The 20173-nt window shown below is 51.2% G+C and overlaps 1 protein-coding gene across 2 annotated transcripts in view; it reads right to left on the reverse strand.

Annotated features, from left to right (window-relative positions):
- Window positions 1–20173, reverse strand: part of MDGA2 (MAM domain containing glycosylphosphatidylinositol anchor 2) — a 453583-nt gene that overhangs the window by 80601 nt on the left and 352809 nt on the right. For both annotated transcript variants that reach the window (XM_064142804.1, XM_064142812.1), the window contains exon 9: window positions 5737–6006. In XM_064142804.1, coding sequence (XP_063998874.1) covers window positions 5737–6006 — 270 coding nt within the window. The remainder of the gene's footprint in view (window positions 1–5736; window positions 6007–20173) is intronic.

Here is a 20173-nt window from a genome sequence, read left to right on the forward strand (position 1 = left end):
TTCAAGAAAAGGTCCTGGCTAATCTGGAGGCAGATGAAGTATCTGAAAGCAGAAAATAGGGTAGTGCTTCACAGCCTGCAGCCAGCAGCCAACCACAACCAAGCGCTGCACCAATTCAGACAAGGAGTTGAAGCAGCACTTGGATGGCCTCAGACAACATAGAATCAGGCAGGGTTGGAAGGGAGCAGAGGAACATCCTAGTTCCAAGCTTAGTAGTGTTCAGTGACAGGACAAGGGGCATTGGGCACAAAGTGAAAGCAAGAAGTTCCACCTGAAGATGAAGTAAAAGGGGAGGGGGTGGTAAAATCATAGAACCATAGAATCAGGCAGGGTTGGAAGGGAGCAGAGGATCATCCTAGTTCCAAGCTTAGTAGTGTTCAGAGACAGGACAAGGGGCACTGGGCACAAAGTGGAACCAAGAGGTTCCACCTGAAGATGATGTAAAAGGGGAGGGGGTGGTAAAATCATAGAACCATAGAATCAGGCAGGGTTGGAAGGGACTACAAGGATCAGCCAGTTTCAACCCCCCTGCCATGGGCAGGGAAACCCTACCCTAGGTCAGGCTGCCCACAGCCTCATTCAGCCTGGCCTTAAACACCTCCAGGGATGGAGACTCAACAGCCTACATAATGGAAGAGGTTGCCCAGAGAGGTGGTTGAGCCCCATCCCTGGAGAGTCAAGATCAAATATGATGGGACCCTAAGCAATCTGATGTAGCTGGAGATGTTCAGGGGCCTGGAGCACAGCCCTTTGAGGAGAGGCTGAGGGAGCCTGCAGAAGAGGAGGCTCAGGGCAGAGCTCATTGCTGTCTGCAGCTACCTGAATGGAGGTTGTAGCCAGGTGGGGTTGGTCTCTTCTGCCAGACACCCAGGGACAGAAGAAGGGGACACTGTCTCAAGCTGTGCCAGGGGAGGTCTAGTCTGGATGTTGTTAGGAAGTTGTTGCCAGAGAGAGTGATTGTCATTGGAATGGGCTGCCCAGGGAGGTGGTGGAGTTGCCATGCCTGGAGGTGTTGAAGAAAAGCCTGGATGAGGCACTTAGTGCCATGGTCTGGTTGACTGGATAGGGCTGGGTGCTAGGTTGGGCTGGATGATCTTGGAGATCTCTTCCAACCTATTTGATTCTATGATTCTATTATTCTATGTCCCTCTGACTCCAGGAGGGACTGAAGAAGATGAACTCTGAGCACCACAGGATATGTTGGGTTGGAAGAGACGCTGAGAGCATCTACCTGCTCAATCAGATGATTTGGACAGCAAAGAGCTGTACTAAATAATTTAATTTCAAATTATCTCTATGACAGGATAATGACTTAGAGAATAACTACTCTAATTTTCAAAAGGAGGCCTCTCAGGTGCAGAGAGTTTGGGTGTAGGAAGGAGATGGAGCACAGCAACCTCACTAACATATAGGACAGGAGCATCCAAACACTGGGAAGCACAATCCAGCTGCTTGAAAAGAGGGTTTTGTGTAGGCTGTTCCCATGCTTTGTGGTCCTTGTGGTTTAGTTTTTTTTCCTCCAAGCTTTGAAACAATCATGGGCCATGTTTGGAGAATGAAGTGGAGAAGATTTAACAAGGCAAAGTGCCAGGTCCTGCACTTAGAGATTCATAGAATGGTTCAGGTTGGAAGGGACCTCAAAGCTCAGCCAGTTCCAACCCTCTGCCATAGGCAGGGACACCTCCCACTAGAACGTTTTGCTCAAGGCTTCTGCTAGCCTGGCCTTGAACACCTCCAGGGAGGTTGTGGGGCACAGAAACACAGAAGGTGATCTCACCACCCTCACTGCAAACAGCTTCCTAACATCCACTTGAGTGCCTTGAGTGACCTCCAAACTTGTTCTTTGCAGTGAGAAGCAGCTGAAGGAGCTGAGGATGTTCATTGTGGGAACTCTTCTCCAGATGAAGGGAGACCTTCTGGCTCTCTACAGCCCCCTGAAAAGAGGCTGGAGTCAGGTCAGGGTCAGCCTCTTCTCTTTAGGAAGGAGCAACAGGACAAAAGGAAATGGCCTCAAGCTGCCCCAGAGAAGGTTTAGTTCAGACATGAGGAATAATTTCTTTCCCCAAAGGGTGGTTAAGGCCTGTCCCAGACTGCCCAGGACAGTTGTGGAGTCCCTTCCTTAGGGGGATTTCAAAGCCATGTAGATGTGGTGCTGAGGGAGATGGTTTAGTGGTGACCTGGCAGTGCTGGGTTAACTGTTGGACTCCATGACCTTCAAAGTCTCTTCCAAAGAAAATTACCCTCTGTTTCTCTAATGGAGAGAATAAAATGGCTAAAACCAGGCAGACAAGAGAATGACCTCTCAGAGCCCCTTCCCCTCCTCTTTCTCCTATTGTCCAAGTCCTAAATTTGGCTGAAGCTGGAGGGAAAGGCTATCAAGTGCCTAATAAATGCTCTAAGGTAGAAGACTAAATTCAATTCTCTTATACCATGGCAGAGCACTGGTGAAGACTCACAGCCCTTAGGGCACCTAGCTGCAAAGACAAGCCCTGCTCTGCATTAAGATGGTAAAATGACAGGGGAAAAAAAAACCAACTCAAAAGAGAGAAGAAAAAAAACCCAAACTCAAATAAACAAACAGGAATAACAACATTGAAGCAAGGATCTTTAGATGAACACTTAATGGCAGCTAGCTACAGGCAGCAGCAGATCCACTGCCTGATCCCTCTCAGCAAAGACATTTTTCCTAATATCCAGCCAATTTCAGGCCATTTCCTCTTCTTCTGTCACCTGAGAGTATGGAGAAGAGACCAAACCCCAACAGACTGCAACCTCCCTTTTCTGCATGTCATCTGTTTTGCTGACATCTTCTCCAACTGCACACGCAGTAAAGCCAAGTTCTGAAACTTGAGGGCCAGCAGAGATCTTTCCACCCATGCTGCTTTAAATCCTAGACTGAAAACCCTCCTCCTCGCATACCAATGCTTCTCTGCAGCCCCTGCAACCTGAGCACTGCAGCATGACAGAACTACATGAGAAGCCAGAAATAAACCCAACTAAACTAGGTGAGCCAGCTCTGGAAGGTGGCTTGGACTTCATGCTTTTCAGAGGTCTCTTCTGTCCCTCCCATTCTGTGTGCAAGCATGGTCTACAACACCCCTCCCCAGTCATTCACAGAATCATACAATCAAACAGGTTGGAAGAGACCTCCAAGCTCAGCCAGCCCAACCTAGCACCCAGCCCTAGCCAGCCAACCAGACCATGGCACTAAGTGTCCCACCCAGGCTTTGCTTCAACACCTTCAGGGACAGTGACTCCACCACCTCCCTGGGCAGCCCATTCCAATGCCAATGACTCTCTCTGACAACAACTTCCTCCTAACATCCAGCCTAGACCTCCCCTGGCACAGCTTGACACTGTGTTCCCTTTTTTCTATTGCTGGTTGCCTGGCAGAAGAGACCAACCCCACCTGGCTACAGCCTCCCTGCAGGCAGCTGCAGACAGCAATGAGCTCTGCCCTGAGCCTCCTCTTCTGCAGGCTGCACACCCCCAGCTCCCTCAGCCTCTCCTCACAGGGCTGTGCTCCAGGCCTCTCCCCAGCCTTGCTGCCCTTCTCTGGACACCTTACAGCATCTCAACATCTCTCTTGAATTGAGGAGCCCAGAAGTGGACACAACACTCAAGGTGTGGCCTGAGCAGTGCTGAGCACAGGGGCAGAAGAAACTCCCTTGTCCTGCTGCCCACACTGCTCCTGAGCCAGGCCAGGATGCCATTGGCATTCCTGCCCACCTGGGCACACTGCTGGCTCATCTTCAGCTACTCTCTACCCCTGGAGATCACCCAGTTAAACCCCACTGCTGAAGCAGGCACCCACATCAGCTTGCCCAGGATCACAATATCCAGGTGGCTTTGGAATCTCTCTAGAGAAGGAGACTCCACAACCTTTCTTGGCAGCCTGCCCACCCCAGTCTGCAGTGGGCAGGGTGGAAAAGAGGCAGATGTGGTGTTGCAGTGTGATCATAGAATCACAGAATCAACCAGGTTGGAAAAGACCTCCAAGCTCATCCAGCCCAACCTAGCACCCAGCCCTATCCAGGCAACCAGACCATAGCACTAAGTGCCTCATTGAGTCTTTTCTTGAAGACCTCTGCTCTAGGAGATCCTGCTCTGTCAGGGGAATTGGACTGGATGAGCTTTGGAGGTGCTTTCCAGCCCCTGACACACTGTGATTCTGTGACCAGTCAGCTCTGAGCCCAGCAAAGCATCCATCCATCCAAACCATGAGCAGCTGTTTTCCCCAGGAGGCTGCCATGGCAAGCAATGCCAAAGGCCTTACCAAAGCCCAGAGAGGCAACAGCCACAGCCAGCAAGCAGGCTGAAGCAGGCATGGCTTCTGGCCTGCATCAGGAATGGTGTGGTCAGCAGGAGCAGGGAGGTCATTCTGCCCCTGTACTCTGCACTGGTCAGACCACACCTTGAGTACTGCGTTCAGTTCTGGGCCCCCCAGTTTAGGAAGGACACTGAGATGCTTGAGCGTGTCCAGAGAAGGGCAACGAGGCTGGGGAGAGGCCTCGAGCACAGCCCTACGAGGAGAGGCTGAGGGAGCTGGGGTTGTTTAGCCTGGAGAAGAGGAGGCTCAGGGGAGACCTTATTGCTGTCTACAACTACCTGAAGGGTGGTTGTGGCCAGGAGGAGGTTGCTCTCTTCTCTCAGGTGGCCAGCACCAGAACAAGAGGACACAGCCTCAGGCTGTGCCAGGGGAAATTTAGGCTCGAGGTGAGGAGAAAGTTCTTCACTGAGAGAGTCATTGGACACTGGAATGGGCTGCCTGGGGAGGTGGTGGAGTCGCCGTCCCTGGGGCTGTTCAAGGCAAGGTTGGATGTGGCACTTGGTGCCATGGTCTAGCCTTGAGCTCTGTGGTAAAGGGTTGGACTTGATGATCTGTGAGGTCTCTTCCAATCCTAATAATAATAATACTGTAATAATAATACTGTGATGGCTGTGGCAGGGGGCTGGCTGGAGCAGATCTGCAGCAGATCTCTTTACCAAAGCCCAGAGAAGCAACACCCCCTGCAGCAAGCAGGCTGAAGCAGGCATGGCTGTGGCAGGGGGCTGGCTGGAGCAGATCTGCAGCAGATCTCTTTACCAAAGCCCAGAGAAGCAACAGCCCCAGCCAGCAAGCAGGCTGAAGCAGGCGTGGCTGTGGCAGGGGGCTGGCTGGAGCAGATCTGCAGCAGATCTCTTTACCAAAGCCCAGAGAAGCAACAGCCCCAGCCAGCAAGCAGGCTGAAGCAGGCGTGGCTGTGGCAGGGGGCTGGCTGGAGCAGATCTGCAGCAGATCTCTTTACCAAAGCCCAGAGAGGCAGCAGCCCCAGCCAGCAAGCAGGCTGAAGCAGGCATGGCTGTGGCAGGGGGCTGGCTGGAGCAGATCTGCAGCAGATCTCTTTACCAAAGCCCAGAGAGGCAGCAGCCCCAGCCAGCAAGCAGGCTGAAGCAGGCATGGCTGTGGCAGGGGGCTGGCTGGAGCAGATCTGCAGCAGATCTCTTCACCAAAGGGCAGAGAAGCAACAGCCCCAGCCAGCAAGCAGGCTGAAGCAGGCATGGCTGTGGCAGGGGGCTGGCTGGAGCAGATCTGCAGCAGATCTCTTCACCAAAGGGCAGAGAAGCAACAGCCCCAGCCAGCAAGCAGGCTGAAGCAGGCATGGCTGTGGCAGGGGGCTGGCTGGAGCAGATCTGCAGCAGGCTCGGTGCCTCAGCTGGGTGCAGCAATCCTCACCCCCCGGCCCCGCCGCCTACCTGTGACCAGGAAGCTGCAGCGGCCGGCGCCTGCCTCGTTGATGATGTTGCAGTTGTAGATGCCGTAGCTGTCCCTGGAGAGGCTGCTGACCGTGTACTCGGTGGAGTCCTGCAGGTCGAACTGGCCGGTGCGCAGCAGCTTGCTGCCCAAACGCCACTCGTAGGTGAGGACCCTGGTGGGGTATGCCCTCAGCACCCGGCAGCTCATGGTGATGCTCCGACCTTGGCCCTGCCGAATCTCCAGGAAGGTGGGTTCCACGGCTGGGGGGTCTGCAGGAGGCAGGAGAGGACACCAGGTGGCTCCGTCAGTAAATTGGGAGGGCAGAGTTCCCCGCACGCTGCTGAAAGGCTGGAGCAGTGCAGCGCCAGCCAGCACCCAGGAGAGGACATCTCAAGAGCAGGGAGTGTACAGCCTGGGCAGATACCAATCAGCCAGTACCAGAAAGCTGCTCGGCCAGAGCAGCATCTGCTGCTCGCTGCTGTGTTCTGCTGCTCAGTGCTCAAACTCTGTGCTGCTTCGCCCACCTTCATGCACCACTTCAGGCTGCCACCCAGAGCACTGCCACCCAGAGCACTGCCACCCAGAGCACTGCCACCCAGAGCACTGCCACGGGATCTCCATGAGGCCCTCTGCATTCCCCAAGGGAAAAGAAAGGGAAGAAGGGAGAGAACCTGAAGCCCTCTGTGCTCCCAAAGGGAAAAGAAAGGGAAGAAGGGAGAGAAACTGAAGTTCACTGTGCTCCCAAAGGGAAAAGAAAGGGAAGAAGGGAGAGAACCTGAAGCCCTCTGTGCTCCCAAAGGGAAAAGAAAGGGAAGAAGGGAAAGAACCTGAAGCCCTCTGTGCTCCCAAAGGGAAAAGAAAGGGAAGAAGGGAAAGAAACTGAAGCCCACTGTGTTCCCAAAGGGAAAAGAAAGAGAAAAAGGGAGAGAAACTGAAGCCCACTGTGTTCCCAAAGGGAAAGGAAAGAGAAGAAGGGAGAGAACCTGAAGCCCTCTGTGTTCCCAAAGGGAAAAGAAAGGGAAGAAGGGAGAGAACCTGAAGCCCTCTGTGCTCCCAAAGGGAAAAGAAAGGGAAGAAGGGAGAGAACCTGAAGCCCTCTGTGTTCCCAAAGGGAAAAGAAAGGGAAGAAGGGAGAGAACCTGAAGCCCTCTGTGCTCCCAAAGGGAAAAGAAAGGGAAGAAGGGAGAGAAACTGAAGCCCTCTGTGTTCCCAAAGGGAAAAGAAAGAGAAAAAGGGAGAGAAACTGAAGCCCACTGTGTTCCCAAAGGGAAAGGAAAGAGAAGAAGGGAGAGAACCTGAAGCCCTCTGTGTTCCCAAAGGGAAAAGAAAGAGAAAAAGGGAGAGAAACTGAAGCCCACTGTGTTCCCAAAGGGAAAGGAAAGAGAAGAAGGGAGAGAAACTGAAGCCCTCTGTGTTCCCAAAGGGAAAAGAAAGGGAAGAAGGGAGAGAACCTGAAGCCCACTGCATTTCCAAAGGGAAAAGAAAGGGAAGAAGGGAGAAAAGGGAAAGAAAATTAGCCACGTGGGATGGAAAGAACCATCCCATGGAATAGAGACAGAGATACAAACCCCCTGGTGGCACTGAGAGCACCACTGGCATCACTAACACTGGGGCAGGCACTAGGCAAGTCCCAGACTGGACTCAGCAGCAGATGGGAACCAGATTCAGGAGCTGGATTCTGGAGCTGGATTTAGGAACACACAGAGGAAAGGCAGAAGGGACAGAGTCCTGCTGGGACACTGAACAGGGAAGAAGAGGTTTGACCCTAAGGATCCCTCAGCTTACTCCTGAAGGTGCCATCCATGGGATGCAACCCCTTGTTGGGCAGCTGAGGGTCACCTGTGCTGGCCACTCCTCCCCTCGGGTGCCACCTCTGCCTCTATGTTCTCCAGGGTGGGGCAGAAGCTGTGATGTGCAGAGGAGCAAGTCTCAGGCAGAGGCTTTCTGCAGCACAGCCCTTGGCAGGAACTCTTCCCCTCTGGCATAAGCTGCCCCTGGCTGTGCAAACCTGCCCTGACCTTCATTAAGTGTCTCACTGAGCAGAGACTGAACTGAGAACTAACAGCACTGACCAGGACCAGTTCTGGGTTAGCCCAAATCAGGGCAGAGATGCAATTAGAAGTCCCATGCCCACCTAGCACAAGAGGCTCAAACCTCACAGAGGAACCACTGACTCAAACACTTGGGGCTTTCTGGAAGGCAGTTGAGAAGAGGCAAAGCCTTGACTAGGCTTATGTAAAGTGCACAGTGACCCTGGCACAGCAGTTTGGTGTTCAGTTGGGACCTAACTGTCTCCCCCCTCTCCTGACCCCCAGCCCTCAGATAGTTATAAACATTGATTAAATCCCCCCTCAGTCTCCTCCTCTCCAGACTAAGCAGGCTCAGGTCCTCCCCTTCCCTCTCTCTCTCCTCTCCCTTCCCTCTCCCTCTCCCTCCTCCTCACTCTCCTCTCTCCCTCCTTCTCCCTTCCCTCTCCCTCTCCTCCCCTCCCCTCCCCTCCCCATCTTCACCTCCCCAGAGCTCTCTCCATGCCAGCTCCCTGCAGCTGCAGCAGTGCAGAGGTTCATTCCTCTCCAGGAGCAGGACCCCACACTTCAACTTAGGAACCACAGAAGGGCAGGGATTGGAGGGGACCTCTGGAGCCCACCCACAAAACTGAACTGCATGAGGCTGCCCCCCATCCATCTCTCCAGGTCTCCCAGAACAGCCAGTTGATGATCCAGTGAAAAATAAGTCTCTCTTCTCCTCTCCACTCTGTCTGTGCTTTAATGACTCTCAGCCTATATTGGTATTCAGCCTCCTCTTCCTTCTTCCTTCTCCTTTATTTACTTATGAGATACTGGAGACTTACAGATAGCTTTTAAACCAAAGTTTCTCCTGCCTTTAAGGTCAAAACAGCCTTTAAACCCCCAAAATTTCCATCTATCCAGGGCTGGATGATACCCAGTGACAGAACAACAACATTAACTTGGGTTGCTCATTTCCAAGTGGCACTTCCAGAGGTAATAACCTTAATGCAAAAGGAAAGAGATGATAAAACCCAACACTAAAGGAGAGTAGCCAAAGCCAACAATTTCTTTTTGTTGGGTTTGGTTTTCAGAAGACTTTCAAGCCAGGGAAGGTGACTTGGGTGTCTTCTAAGAATAACTGAAGGGGGGGCTAAGGAAAAGCTGGGGAGGGATTTCTTACAAGGGCTTGCAGTGGGGCAGTGGAAGTGAAGGGAGGGAGGGAATGGATTGAAGCTGGAGGAGGGGAGATTGATGCTGGCTATTAGGAAGAAATTCTTTATAGTGAGGGTGATGAGGCACTGGAACAGGCTGCCCAGGGAGGTCATGTGGATGTGCTGGAGTGTGTCCAGAGCAGGGCCAGGAGGATGCTCAGAGGGCTGCAGCAGCTCTGCTGTGAGCACAGACTGAAAGAGTTGGGGCTGTGCAGGCTGCAGAAGGCTCCCAGGTGACCTTCTTGTGGCCTTCCAGGATGTGAAGGGGGCCTCCAAAAAAGCTGGGGAGGGACTTTTTAGGCTGCCAGGGAGTGACAGGACTGGGGGGATTGGAGAAAACCTAGATGAGGCACTTAGTGCCATGTTCTGGCTGATTGGCTAGGGCTGGGTGCTAGGTTGGACTGGATGAGCTTGGAGGTCTCTTCCAACCTGGTTGATTCTATGATTCTATGATTCAGAGTGGCTGTGAGGAGGAAATTATTGAGCATGAGAGTGGTGAGAGGCTGGAATGGGTTGCCCAGGGAGGTGGTTGAGGCCCCATGGCTGGAGGTGTTTAAGGCCAGGCTGGCTGAAGCTGTGTGCAGCCTGCTCTAGGGTAGGGTGTCCCTGGCCATGGCAGGGTGTTGGAAGTGGCTGCTCCTTGTGGTCCCTTCCAACCCTGACTGATTCTATGACTCTATGATTCTAAGTGTCCACTGCCCATGGTAGGGGGTTTGGAACTAGGTAATGCTTAATGTCCCTTTCACACAGAATCACAGAATTCATCAGGTTGGAAAAGACCTTCAAGATCATAGAGCCCAACCTAACACCTTCTAATTAACTAACCCGTGGCACTCGGTGCCTCATGCAGCCTCCTCTTAAACACCTCCAGGCATGGGGAATCCACCACCTCCCCAGGCAGCCTATTCCAATGCCAATCACTCTTGCTCTGAAGAACTTCCTCCTAACATCCAGCCTGAACCTGCCCTGGCACAGCTTGAGGCTGTGTCCTCTTGTTCTGTTGCTGGTTGCCTGGAAGAGGAGCCCAACCTCACTTGGCTACAGCCTCCCTTCAGGTAGTTGCAGAGCCAAATCATTCTATGAATCTATGATCACAGCTCACAGGATGTCAGGAGTTGGAAGCGACACAAAGAGTTCATCCAGTCCAACCCACCCCTATGTCATGGAGAGTAGCAAAGGCTCTCTAAGCTTTTGCTATATTGTGTAGTTTCTAGTGCCTCACATTCAAGCCAGAAGCATCGAAAAAACCAAAACAATCTTTCAGTCCCATGGGAAGATTTCTCCCTAGGGTAAGTGAAAAGTAAACACTGGCCATGTTTCCTTTTCACTTGGCCTTGCTTTCCAGACAACAGGGTGTTGTTTTGGTTAAGTAGAAACGACTATCTTAGGCCTGCCCAGCACCTGCAGGTGGGCTGGCCTGAGGAGTGGTCTTTATATTGTTTTAGGTAATGTTATCCAATTATATAAATTGCTTACTGGTTTTTACCAATGTATGTGAACAACGTAAAAGTGGTCCGAATTGTGGGCTAGTCCTGTCTTGGAACATTATAAAAATGGTGGACAAGCCAGGATCGGGGGCTCTTGTTTTTGCCTTTTGCTTTTTGCCTTTTGCTCTTTTGCTCTGGATCTCACCCTCGCTCCTGTCCTTCCACGGACTCAACAACAATAAACTGCTCGCCGATCTAGTCTCGCCTCGGGCGGACCCCGAGTCGCAGAGGCTAAAATCTGCATGCCTGGACCCTCATCGGGAGAAAGGAACTCCCTACCAAGCTACAGACTGTGAGTAGCTGACGAACTATTAACTCAAACCGGAGACTCAAAAGAACTCTCTTTAAACATCATAGACTCTTTAAATTGCCATTTTTGGAAATGTTACTTTGACCTCAATCAAAAAGAATTCACAGTGGTGGTGTAGTTTCGGGAAGAGGGAATCCGCATTCTTTACAATAAATCACTGATAAATAGTCAACGCCTCGCGTATTTTCCCCCATAACTCTGCCGCGAAACTGCGTTCCACGACACCCCACCAGAGGCACTTAGACAGAGACATCCAGGAGACATTTCTGGCTCTGGACCCTTTAATTACATCTTTTCCTCTTAAAAACTGTCTATCAGATGTTGTAGGAACACTGACAAGATACACTAATTCAACCTGACCTCCAATAAATCTAACAAGGTGATGGGTAAGTTTGGGACTGTCAACATGACAACCTGATTTAGGCATTCATTCAGGCCAGAGAGAGGTTCCAGGAAGAATGCTCCTAGTAACCCAAAAAGAGGTTTCCTCAAAAATAAATACTGACTCTAATGTCATAGGATCACAGCTCACAGAATGTCAGGGGTTGGAAGGGACACAAAGAGCTCATCCAGTCCAACCCCCCTGCCAGAACAGGACCGTGCAATCTAGCTCAGGGCACACAGGAACACATCCAGACAGCCCTGGAAAGGCTCCAGAGAAGGAGACTGCACAACCTCTCTGGGTAGCCTGTGCCAGTGCTCTGTGGGCCTTCCAGTCAAGAAGTTGCCCCTTGTGTTGAGCTGCAACCTCCTGTGCTGCAGCTTCCATCCATTGCTCCTTGTCCTATCCCAGGGAGCAGTGAGCAGAGCCTGTCCCCTCTCCTGACCCCCAGCCCTCAGATATTTAGAAACCTTGACTAAATCCCCTCTCAGTCTTCTCTTCTCCAGACTAAGCAGCTTTTCATCAACAGTAACAGAGGAAGGAGATGCTCTGACAGACCAAGTGACACTAGAGGTGGGACCCAGATCTCAGCAGCAGAATGATGCTAAAGCAGGGCACAGTTAAATTGCCAGCCAAGCTGAGACGATTCAAGCAAGCCCTGCCTGCAATATCTGATTGAAACATACTGTAAATTATTTTATTGCCTGAGGGAAGCAACAGTGGAGAGCTGAAGTCATTCTGGCTTATAAAAGGCAGCTTTGCTTCTTTCCTTTTCCTTTTTCTTTCTGGTTTTGAGAGCAGGTTTGCCTATGTGGCAATCATAGAATCACAGAATCAACCAGCTTGGAAGAGACCTCCAAGCTCAGCCAGCACAACCTAGCACCCAGCCCTATCCAGTCAACCAGGCCATGGCACTAAGTGCCCCAGCCAGGCTTTGCTTCAACACCTCCAGGGATGGCAACACCACCACCTCCCTGGGCAGCCCATTCCAATGCCAATCACTCTCTCTGACAACAACTTCCTAAGAACATCCAGACTAGACCTGCCCTGGCACAGCTTGAGACTCTGTCCCCTTCTTCTGTTGCTGGTTGCCTGGCAGAAGAGCCCAACCCCACCTGGCTACAGCCTCCCTTCAGGCAGCTGCAGACAGCAATGAGCTCTGCCCTGAGCCTCCTCTTCTGCAGGCTGCACACCCCCAGCTCCCTCAGCCTCTCCTCACAGGGCTGTGCTCCAGGCTCCTCCCCAGCCTTGCTGCCCTTCTCTGGACACCTTCCAGCACCTCAACATCTCTCTTGAATTGAGGGGCCCAGGACTGGACACAGCACTCAAGGGGTGGAAGTTCCCTTCTAGCATTTGTATTCTGCCTAGCAAGGAAGGCGTGAGCTAAGGCACTCAGTTGTACTTGCTGTAGTTGGTGTCTGTGCCTGTGCCTCTGCTGTATCAAGCCCAGGATTTAAGATCACTCTCAGGAACGTGATGGGACATTTCTTCCACTTCCAGCAGAGGCAGCACTTCATATCTCAGCCCACACAGAATCACAGAGTACACCTGGTTGAAAGGGACCCTCAAAGGTCATTTCACCCAATCCCCCTGCAGTCACTGAATAACAGAATCATAGAATCAAGCAGGTTGGAAGAGACCTCCAAGATCATCCAGTCCAACCTAGCACCCAGCCCTAGCCAGTCAACTAGGACCATGTCATCAGGGGCGTCTCCATCTAGATCAGGTTGGCTAAGGGTCCCATCAACTTTCACCTTGGATGTATCTAGGAAAGGGGTCTCTGTCACACCTCTGGGCAGCTTGATCCAATATTTTACTACTCTCACACTGAGACACTTGTTCCTAATTTCCAATCTAAATGTACCCTCCTCTAATTTCAAACCATTGTTCCTTGTCCTATCACTACAAGCCCTTCCAAAAACTCCCTCCCCTTCCTTCCTGTAGGTCCCCTGAGGTCTCACCAGACTGGAGCAGAGAGTTAGGATCACCTCTCTCAATCTGCTGGCCACAACAGCAAGTATTTGATGTATTCTGACCAGGCTTACTTACCCTGAGAGGTTGTGGGGTCTTGCTTTCTGGTCCCCACATAGACACTCTCATCCTGGGCAACCTGACCTAAGCAAATCTGTTTAGTGGTGGGGTTGGACTAGATGATCTCCAGAGATCCCTTCCAGCCCCTTACCACTCTTGTGATTACAGAGTAAATAACACAGATTACATTGTTGGATGTGTTGGGTTTTGTTTCTGTGTGCTTTAAACAGGAATGGTTCTTTACAACAGATGTAAATACAGCAGAATTAGATGCTAGGACATCTCTGTGCTCGTAGAGATCAATAGAGCCAATATAACATATGTCACTCCAGGACATGGTTTAGTGAGCATGACAATGCTAGGCTGGGGGTTTGAATTGTGCTCATGAGCTCAGTGTTCATTGGAGGAGCAAAGAACCTGTTGAGGGCTGAAGCTCAATGAAAAGGAATCATAGAATCAAAGCGTAGTGGGGGGTGGAAGAGACCAGCAGCATAGAATCAGTCAGGATTGGAAGGCACCACAAGGATCACCTAGTTCCAATTCCCCTGCCGTGGGCAGGGACACCTCACACTAGATCAGACTGTCTGGCATGCAGGTAGGTTCTGATTCACTCCAGAGAGAGAGCCCATCCACAGACACACACCTCTGTCTGGGCAGCCTGTTCCAGTGCTCTGTCACCTTTAAATTAAAAGGGTTTATTCTCATGTTTAGATGGAAGTTCTTATGTTCAAGTTTGTGCCCACTACCCCTTGTGCTACTGCTGGGCACCATCCCTGGCTCCACCCTCCTGACATCCTCCTTGCAGTATTTACCAGCACTGAAAAGATCATGAGCCAGAAGTGTGCCCAGGTGGACAAGAAGGCTAATGGCATCCTGGCTTGCATCAGGAGTAGTGTGGGCAGCAGGACAAGGGAGGTCCTTCTGCCCCTGTGCTCAGCACTGCTCAGGCCACACCTTGAGTGCTGTGTCCAGTTCTGGGCTCCTCAATTCAAGAGAGATGTTGTGAGGTACTGGAAGGTGTTTGGAGAAGGGCAGCAAGGCTGGGCAGGGGCCTGGAGCACAGCCCTGTGAGGAGAGGCTGAGGGAGCTGGGGGTGTGCAGCCTGCAGAAGAGGAGGCTCAGGGCAGACCTCATTGCTGTCTACAACTCCCTGAAGGGAGGCTGTAGCCAGGTGGGGTTGGTCTCTTCTGCCAGGCACCCAGCAATAGAACAAGGGGACACAGTCTCAAGTTGTGCCAGGGCAGGTTCAGGTTGGATTTCAGAAAGAAGCTCTTCACAGCAAGAGTGATTGGCATTGGAATGGGCTGCCCAGGTTGGTGGTGGAGTCACTGTCCCTGGAGGTGTTTAAGAGGAGGCTGCAAGAGGCACTTAGTGCCATGGGTTAGTTAATGAGAAGGATTAGGTGACAGGTTGGACTGGATGATCTTAGAGGTCTTTTCCCACCTGGTTAGTTCTGTGATCCCCTCTCATTCTTCTCTTCCCCATGCTAAACAGCCTCAAGTCCCTCTGTCTTTCTTCACAAGAGAGATGTTCTGTTCCCCTCATTGTCTTTGCAGCCCTGAAGATGATTAGGGGACCAAAGGAAGAGATGTCCTAGTCATCTTTGTAGCCTTGAAGAAGATGCTTAGGGGACTGAAGGAAGAGACTAAGCAAAGCCACTGTGCAAAACCAGGAAGAGATGTTCCAGTCTCTCATCATCTTCACAGCCCTGAAGAAGGGCTGGTAATGCCAGGATGAGGAGGAATGGGTTTGAAGTGGCAGAGGGGAGGTTGAAAGTGGCTGTTAGGAAGGGTGCTTACAGTGAGGGTGGGAAGACACTGGCACAGATTGCCCAGGGAGGTTGTGGACCACAGAAGCTGATCTTTGATCACCTTCTGTGCTTCTGTGCTCCACAACCTCCCTGAAGGTCTTAAAGTCCAGGTTGGACGAGGCCCTGAGCAACCTGTTCTAGTGGGAGGTGTCCCTGCTTATGGAACAGGGGGGGTTAGAACTGGATGAGCTTTGATGTCCCTTCCAACCTAAAACCATTCTATGATTCTATGATTCAAAGGCCAAAGGACTCAGCAAAGCCATCTTGCAAACCCCAGGAATTACTCCCCTTCAGACAAAGTTCTGCAGTCATTTGAGCAACTCACAGCCATTGTTTGGTGTTTTGGAGCTTAAATTCAGGACAGAGTCAGACCCAGGCAGGCACAACCTGCCTATGAGCAGGCTGTTGAAGCTGGGGGTGGGGATGGAGTCTCCAGCAGATTGCTGGATGCTGAAACATGCTGGGGAAAGATCACTCTTATTCATCTGCACTGCAGGAGTGACGACCAAGCTGGCAAAGCCTTTCCTGATTTCCACCCCTCCACAGTCATTATTCCCATGTTTCTCCATCCTCCAGCTGTTTTTTTTTTGGGCACCTCCAGATAGCTGGAGGATTGCTTTCATAGGCAGTTGAAAACTGAAACATGAAATGGCATTTAAAGCTTTCCAGGTCCTGACTTGGCTTTACTTAACACACCAGAAGAGAAAATATCTCACCTCAAAAGGAAAAAAAAAATCAATGCAAATTTGCTTCCTGGTTACCAGGAAGGAGCAAAGGTTGGAGAGCTCCAACAGTGCTCCCTTCCAAGGGGCTTGCAAAAATACTCAACTGGGATTACCAAAACACTCGACTCAGCTCTGCTAACACAAACTACCCACCAAAACCTCACTGATGGCAAAGGATGTGCCCAGCAGCGTGGCTGGGAGTAGGCAGCTGCTCTGTCTGTGGCATCCACTCTGCAGTGATGATGATTCGATGGACTGATAATGGATTTCATGATGGATTATGGATCTGGGGGCTTACTTGCTGCAAGAAGGCTCTGTGAAACAAAGACCTGGGAGTCTTGATGGACAACAGGATGACCACAGAGTCAGCAATGTGCCCTTGTGGCCAAGAATGCCAATGGTCTCCTGGGATGCATCAAGAAAAGCGTGGCCAGAAGAACAATAGGAGTTCTTCTACTCCTCTCCTCTGCCTTTGTGGGGTTAATTCTGGAGTCCTGGGTCCATTTCTGGGCTCCCCAGCTCAAGAAGGACAGGGACTTGCTGGAGTTCTGGGGCCTCAAACACAAGAAGGACATTGAACTCTTGGAGTATGTCCAGAAGAGATCATGATGGTGATCAGAGGGCTGGAGCACCTCTCCTACAGGGACAGATTGAGCAAACTGTCTCCAGAGAGGGAAACTCCACAACTTAAGGGCTCCATCACCCTCTCACCAAACAAGTTCCTCCTCAAGTGGAACCTCCTAGGTTCCAGTTTGTGCCCTTTGCCTCTTGCCCTGTCCCTGGGCACCACAGATAAGATTCTGCCTCTGTCCTCTTGACCTCTGCCCTTTACCTCGTTGGTAAGATGGAGAAGTACTTCTCACAGGAGTATGTAGTGACAGAACAAGGAGTGATGGTTTCAACTAGAAGAGGGAGATTCAGACTGAGGAGAAGAGAGAAATGTTTGAACACTGAGGGTGGGGAGACACAGGATCAGTTTGCCCAGAGCAGTGTAGGTGCTTCTATCCCTGGAACCATTCCAGGTCCGGTTGTTTGGGGTTCTGTGCAAGCTGGTGTAGTTGCAGGTGTCCCTGCTGTCCCCAGGGGTGTTAGACTGGGTGACCTTTAGAGGCTCCTTCCAAGCCAATCTATTCTTTGACTCTCACATCAGCAAAAGGTCACAGGAGGCACCAAGTGCCAGCAGGTGCCTTTCGAAGTGTTGTTTTTTTGTGCTCCACTTAAAGCACTAAACCTGAACTAACAGCAGCCTGGCAGGGAAGCTGCACTGACACCATGATCAGACCTGTCTGGCATCCAAGGAGGTCTAACAAGGTAAAATCAGCATGAAAAGAGCCATCTCTAAAATCTGTCTCCCTTGTCCTGATTTCTAGGCAGCATCCAGGAGGAGTTATCTCATGAGAGATGTCTGGAAGAGATGAGTTTCATAGAATCATAGAGTCAGCCAGGTTGGAAGAGCCCTCCAAGCTCAGCCAGCCCAACCTAGCACCCAGCCCTAGCCAAGCAACCACAACATGGCACTAATTTCCCCTTCCAGGCTCTGCTTCAACACCTCCAGGGACAGTGACTCCACCACCTCCCTGGGCAGCCCATTCCAATGCCAATCACTCTCTCTGCCAACAACTTCCTCCTAACATCCAGCCCAGACCTGCCCTGGCACAGCATGAGACTGTGTCCCCTTCTTCTGTTGCTGGTTGCCTGTCAGAAGAGCCCAACCCCACTTGGCTACAGCCTCCCTTCAGGGAGTTGTAGACAGCAATGAGGTCTGCCCTGAGCCTCCTCTTCTGCAGGCTGCACACCCCCAGCTCCCTCAGCCTCTCCTCACAGGGCTGTGCTCCAGGCCCCTCCCCAGCCTTGCTGCCCTTCTCTCAACACCTTCCAGCACCTCAACATCTCTCTCGAATAGAGGAGCCCAGAACTGGACACAGCACTCAAGGTGTGGCCTGAGCTGGGTGTGTGCAGCCTGCAGAAGAGGAGGCTCAGGGAAGACCTCATTGCTGTCTACAACTCCCTGAAGAAAGGCTGTAGCCAGGTGGGGTTGGGCTCTTCTCCCAGGCAAGCAGCAATAGAAGAAGGGGACACAGTCTCAAGCTGTGCCAGGGCAAGTTCAGGCTGGATGTGAGGTGGAAGTTGTTGTCAGAGAGAGTGATTGGCATTGGAATGGGCTGCCCAGGGAGGTGGTGGAGTCTCTGTCCCTGGAGCTGTTGAGGCAAAGCCTGGACGAGGCACTTAGTGCCATGGTCTGGTTGATTGGATAGGGCTGGGTGCTAGGTTGGGCTGTATGATCTCGGAGGTCTCTTCCAACCTGCTTGATCCTATGATTCTATTCTAAGATCGGTACTTATGGGATGGTGAGGCTACTGCTTCCTCCTCCTTTGGTTTTAAACTGCATTAATTCATGTAGGAAAACTGCAAAGAATTTTGAGTCAGTTGCAGTAGTGAGCCAGAGTGTTTGAAATGTGCAGTTAAATCCTTTTGAAAGGGTCCCTGCCTGGTACTGACCTGGCTGCCACAGACTGTGTTCAAGAAAATAGTGGATGAGGCACTTAGTGCCATGGTCTGGTTGACTGGCTAGGGCTGGGTGCTAGGTTGGACTGGATGAGCTTGGAAGTCTTTTCCAGCCTGCTTGATTCTATAATTCTAAAAAATTGTTCTTTATGTTCAATGTAAACCTTCCCTGGAGCAACCTGGGGGCATTTCCTCTTCTCCTATTGCTTGTTAGTTGGGAAAACAGACCAATCCCCACCTGGCTTTAACCTCCTTTCAACAAGTCATAGAGAGCCAGAAGGTCTCCCTTCAGCTTCCTTTTCTCCATGTTCAACACCCTCAGCTCCCTGCTCCTAACCAGACCTTTTCTCCAGGCTCTTGAGCAGCTTTGTTGCCCTTCTTTGGACATTCTACAGCTGCTCAATGCCCTATTTGATACAGTGGTTCAAGTAGCTTCCACTGGCTGCAGAAATCTGCTGTTGTTCCCCCCGCCCCTTTCAAGCTGATTCCTCTGTCCTGTCTTGACTTTCTGGCAGGACAATCAATTTGGTGAACATAATGAAGAAGCAGCAAGCATCACAGAGCAGCTCTGAGGATGAGGAGATGAAATATTTGTGCTGCCACATAGGAAAACCTTTACAAAGGGGGAAAAAAATATTCAGATGAGCAAACAAGCAAGCAATGACTTGGGGAGTGAAGCTGCTACAGTCATTTCCCCACATATCTGCAGATCATGATTTGCCTTCTCTGAAGGGATAGAGCATGAGTGTGGCTGTTGAATAATGATGAGCTGCTTCTAAAAGCCATGAAACTGGTATAATCCACCCTCTTTCACAGGTGGCTCCTCTGCTGATGAGCTTCTATGGGCCATGGTGCTACTATGTGGAGAGGCTGAGGGAGCTGGGGGTGAAGCCAAGCCTGGCTGGGGCAGTTAGTGCCATGGTATGGTTGATTGGCTAGGGCTGGGTGCTAGGTTGGGCTGGATGAGCTTGGAAGTCTCTTCCAACCTGCTTGATTCTATGATTCTGTGATTCCTCAGACTTTATGAAATGAATCTTAGAATGGCTTTAGTTGGAAGGGACCTCCAAGCTCAGCCAGTTCTAACCCCCCTGTTCCATAAGCAGGGACACCTCCCACTAGAACAGGTCACTCAAGGCCTCATCCAACCTGGCCTTGAACACCTTCAGGGAGATTCCAAACCCAGCTGAACACTGTGATCCTGGGCAAGCTGCTGTGGGTTCCTCTGCTTTGCTCAGGGGGGGTTGGATTGGGTGACCTCCAGAGGTCCTTCCCAACACCCATCACACAGATTCTGGGATATTTCAGCTGGGCTTCTGGATAAAAGTAAAGATTTGAAAAGCCAATAAGAGAAGTAGATAGCATCAGTTGGAGATTCCACAGAATCACAGAATCATAGAATCAGTCAGGGTTGGAAGGGACCACAAGGATCATCCAGTTCCAACCCCTCTGACATGTCCATGGACACCTCACACTAGATCAGGCTGCCCACAGCCTCATCCAGCCTGGCCTTAAACACCTCCAGGCATGAGGCTTCCACCACCTCCCTGGGCAACCCCTTCCAGGCTCTCACCACCCTCATGGTTGAGACCTTCTTCCTAACATCCAGTCTGAATCTCTTTCAGTGCCTTCAAACAGAAGTTAACTTCTTCCAATGTCCTTCAAGCGCTGGCAGACAAATAAAAGTTCAGAATGGAAGCAGCAAATCCTTTACAGATTCATGTTCTTTATAATGAAATCTTACAGAGCAATTTGCCTCTAATTTATGGCATGTAGCAGCCAGAATCAACCACTTATGTTTCATTTCCAACAAATTAGAATGGCCCAGGGTTGGAATTACACCAGCAAAGTGATTCATAGAATCACAGAACCATAGAGTCACAGAATCAAGCAGGTTGGAAGAGACCTCCAAGATCATACAGTCCAACCTAGCACCCAGCCCTAGCCAATCAACTAGACCATGGCACTA

The sequence above is a fragment of the Pogoniulus pusillus genome, chromosome 1 (assembly GCF_015220805.1).
Source record: "Pogoniulus pusillus isolate bPogPus1 chromosome 1, bPogPus1.pri, whole genome shotgun sequence".
Lineage (NCBI taxonomy): Eukaryota > Metazoa > Chordata > Aves > Piciformes > Lybiidae > Pogoniulus > Pogoniulus pusillus.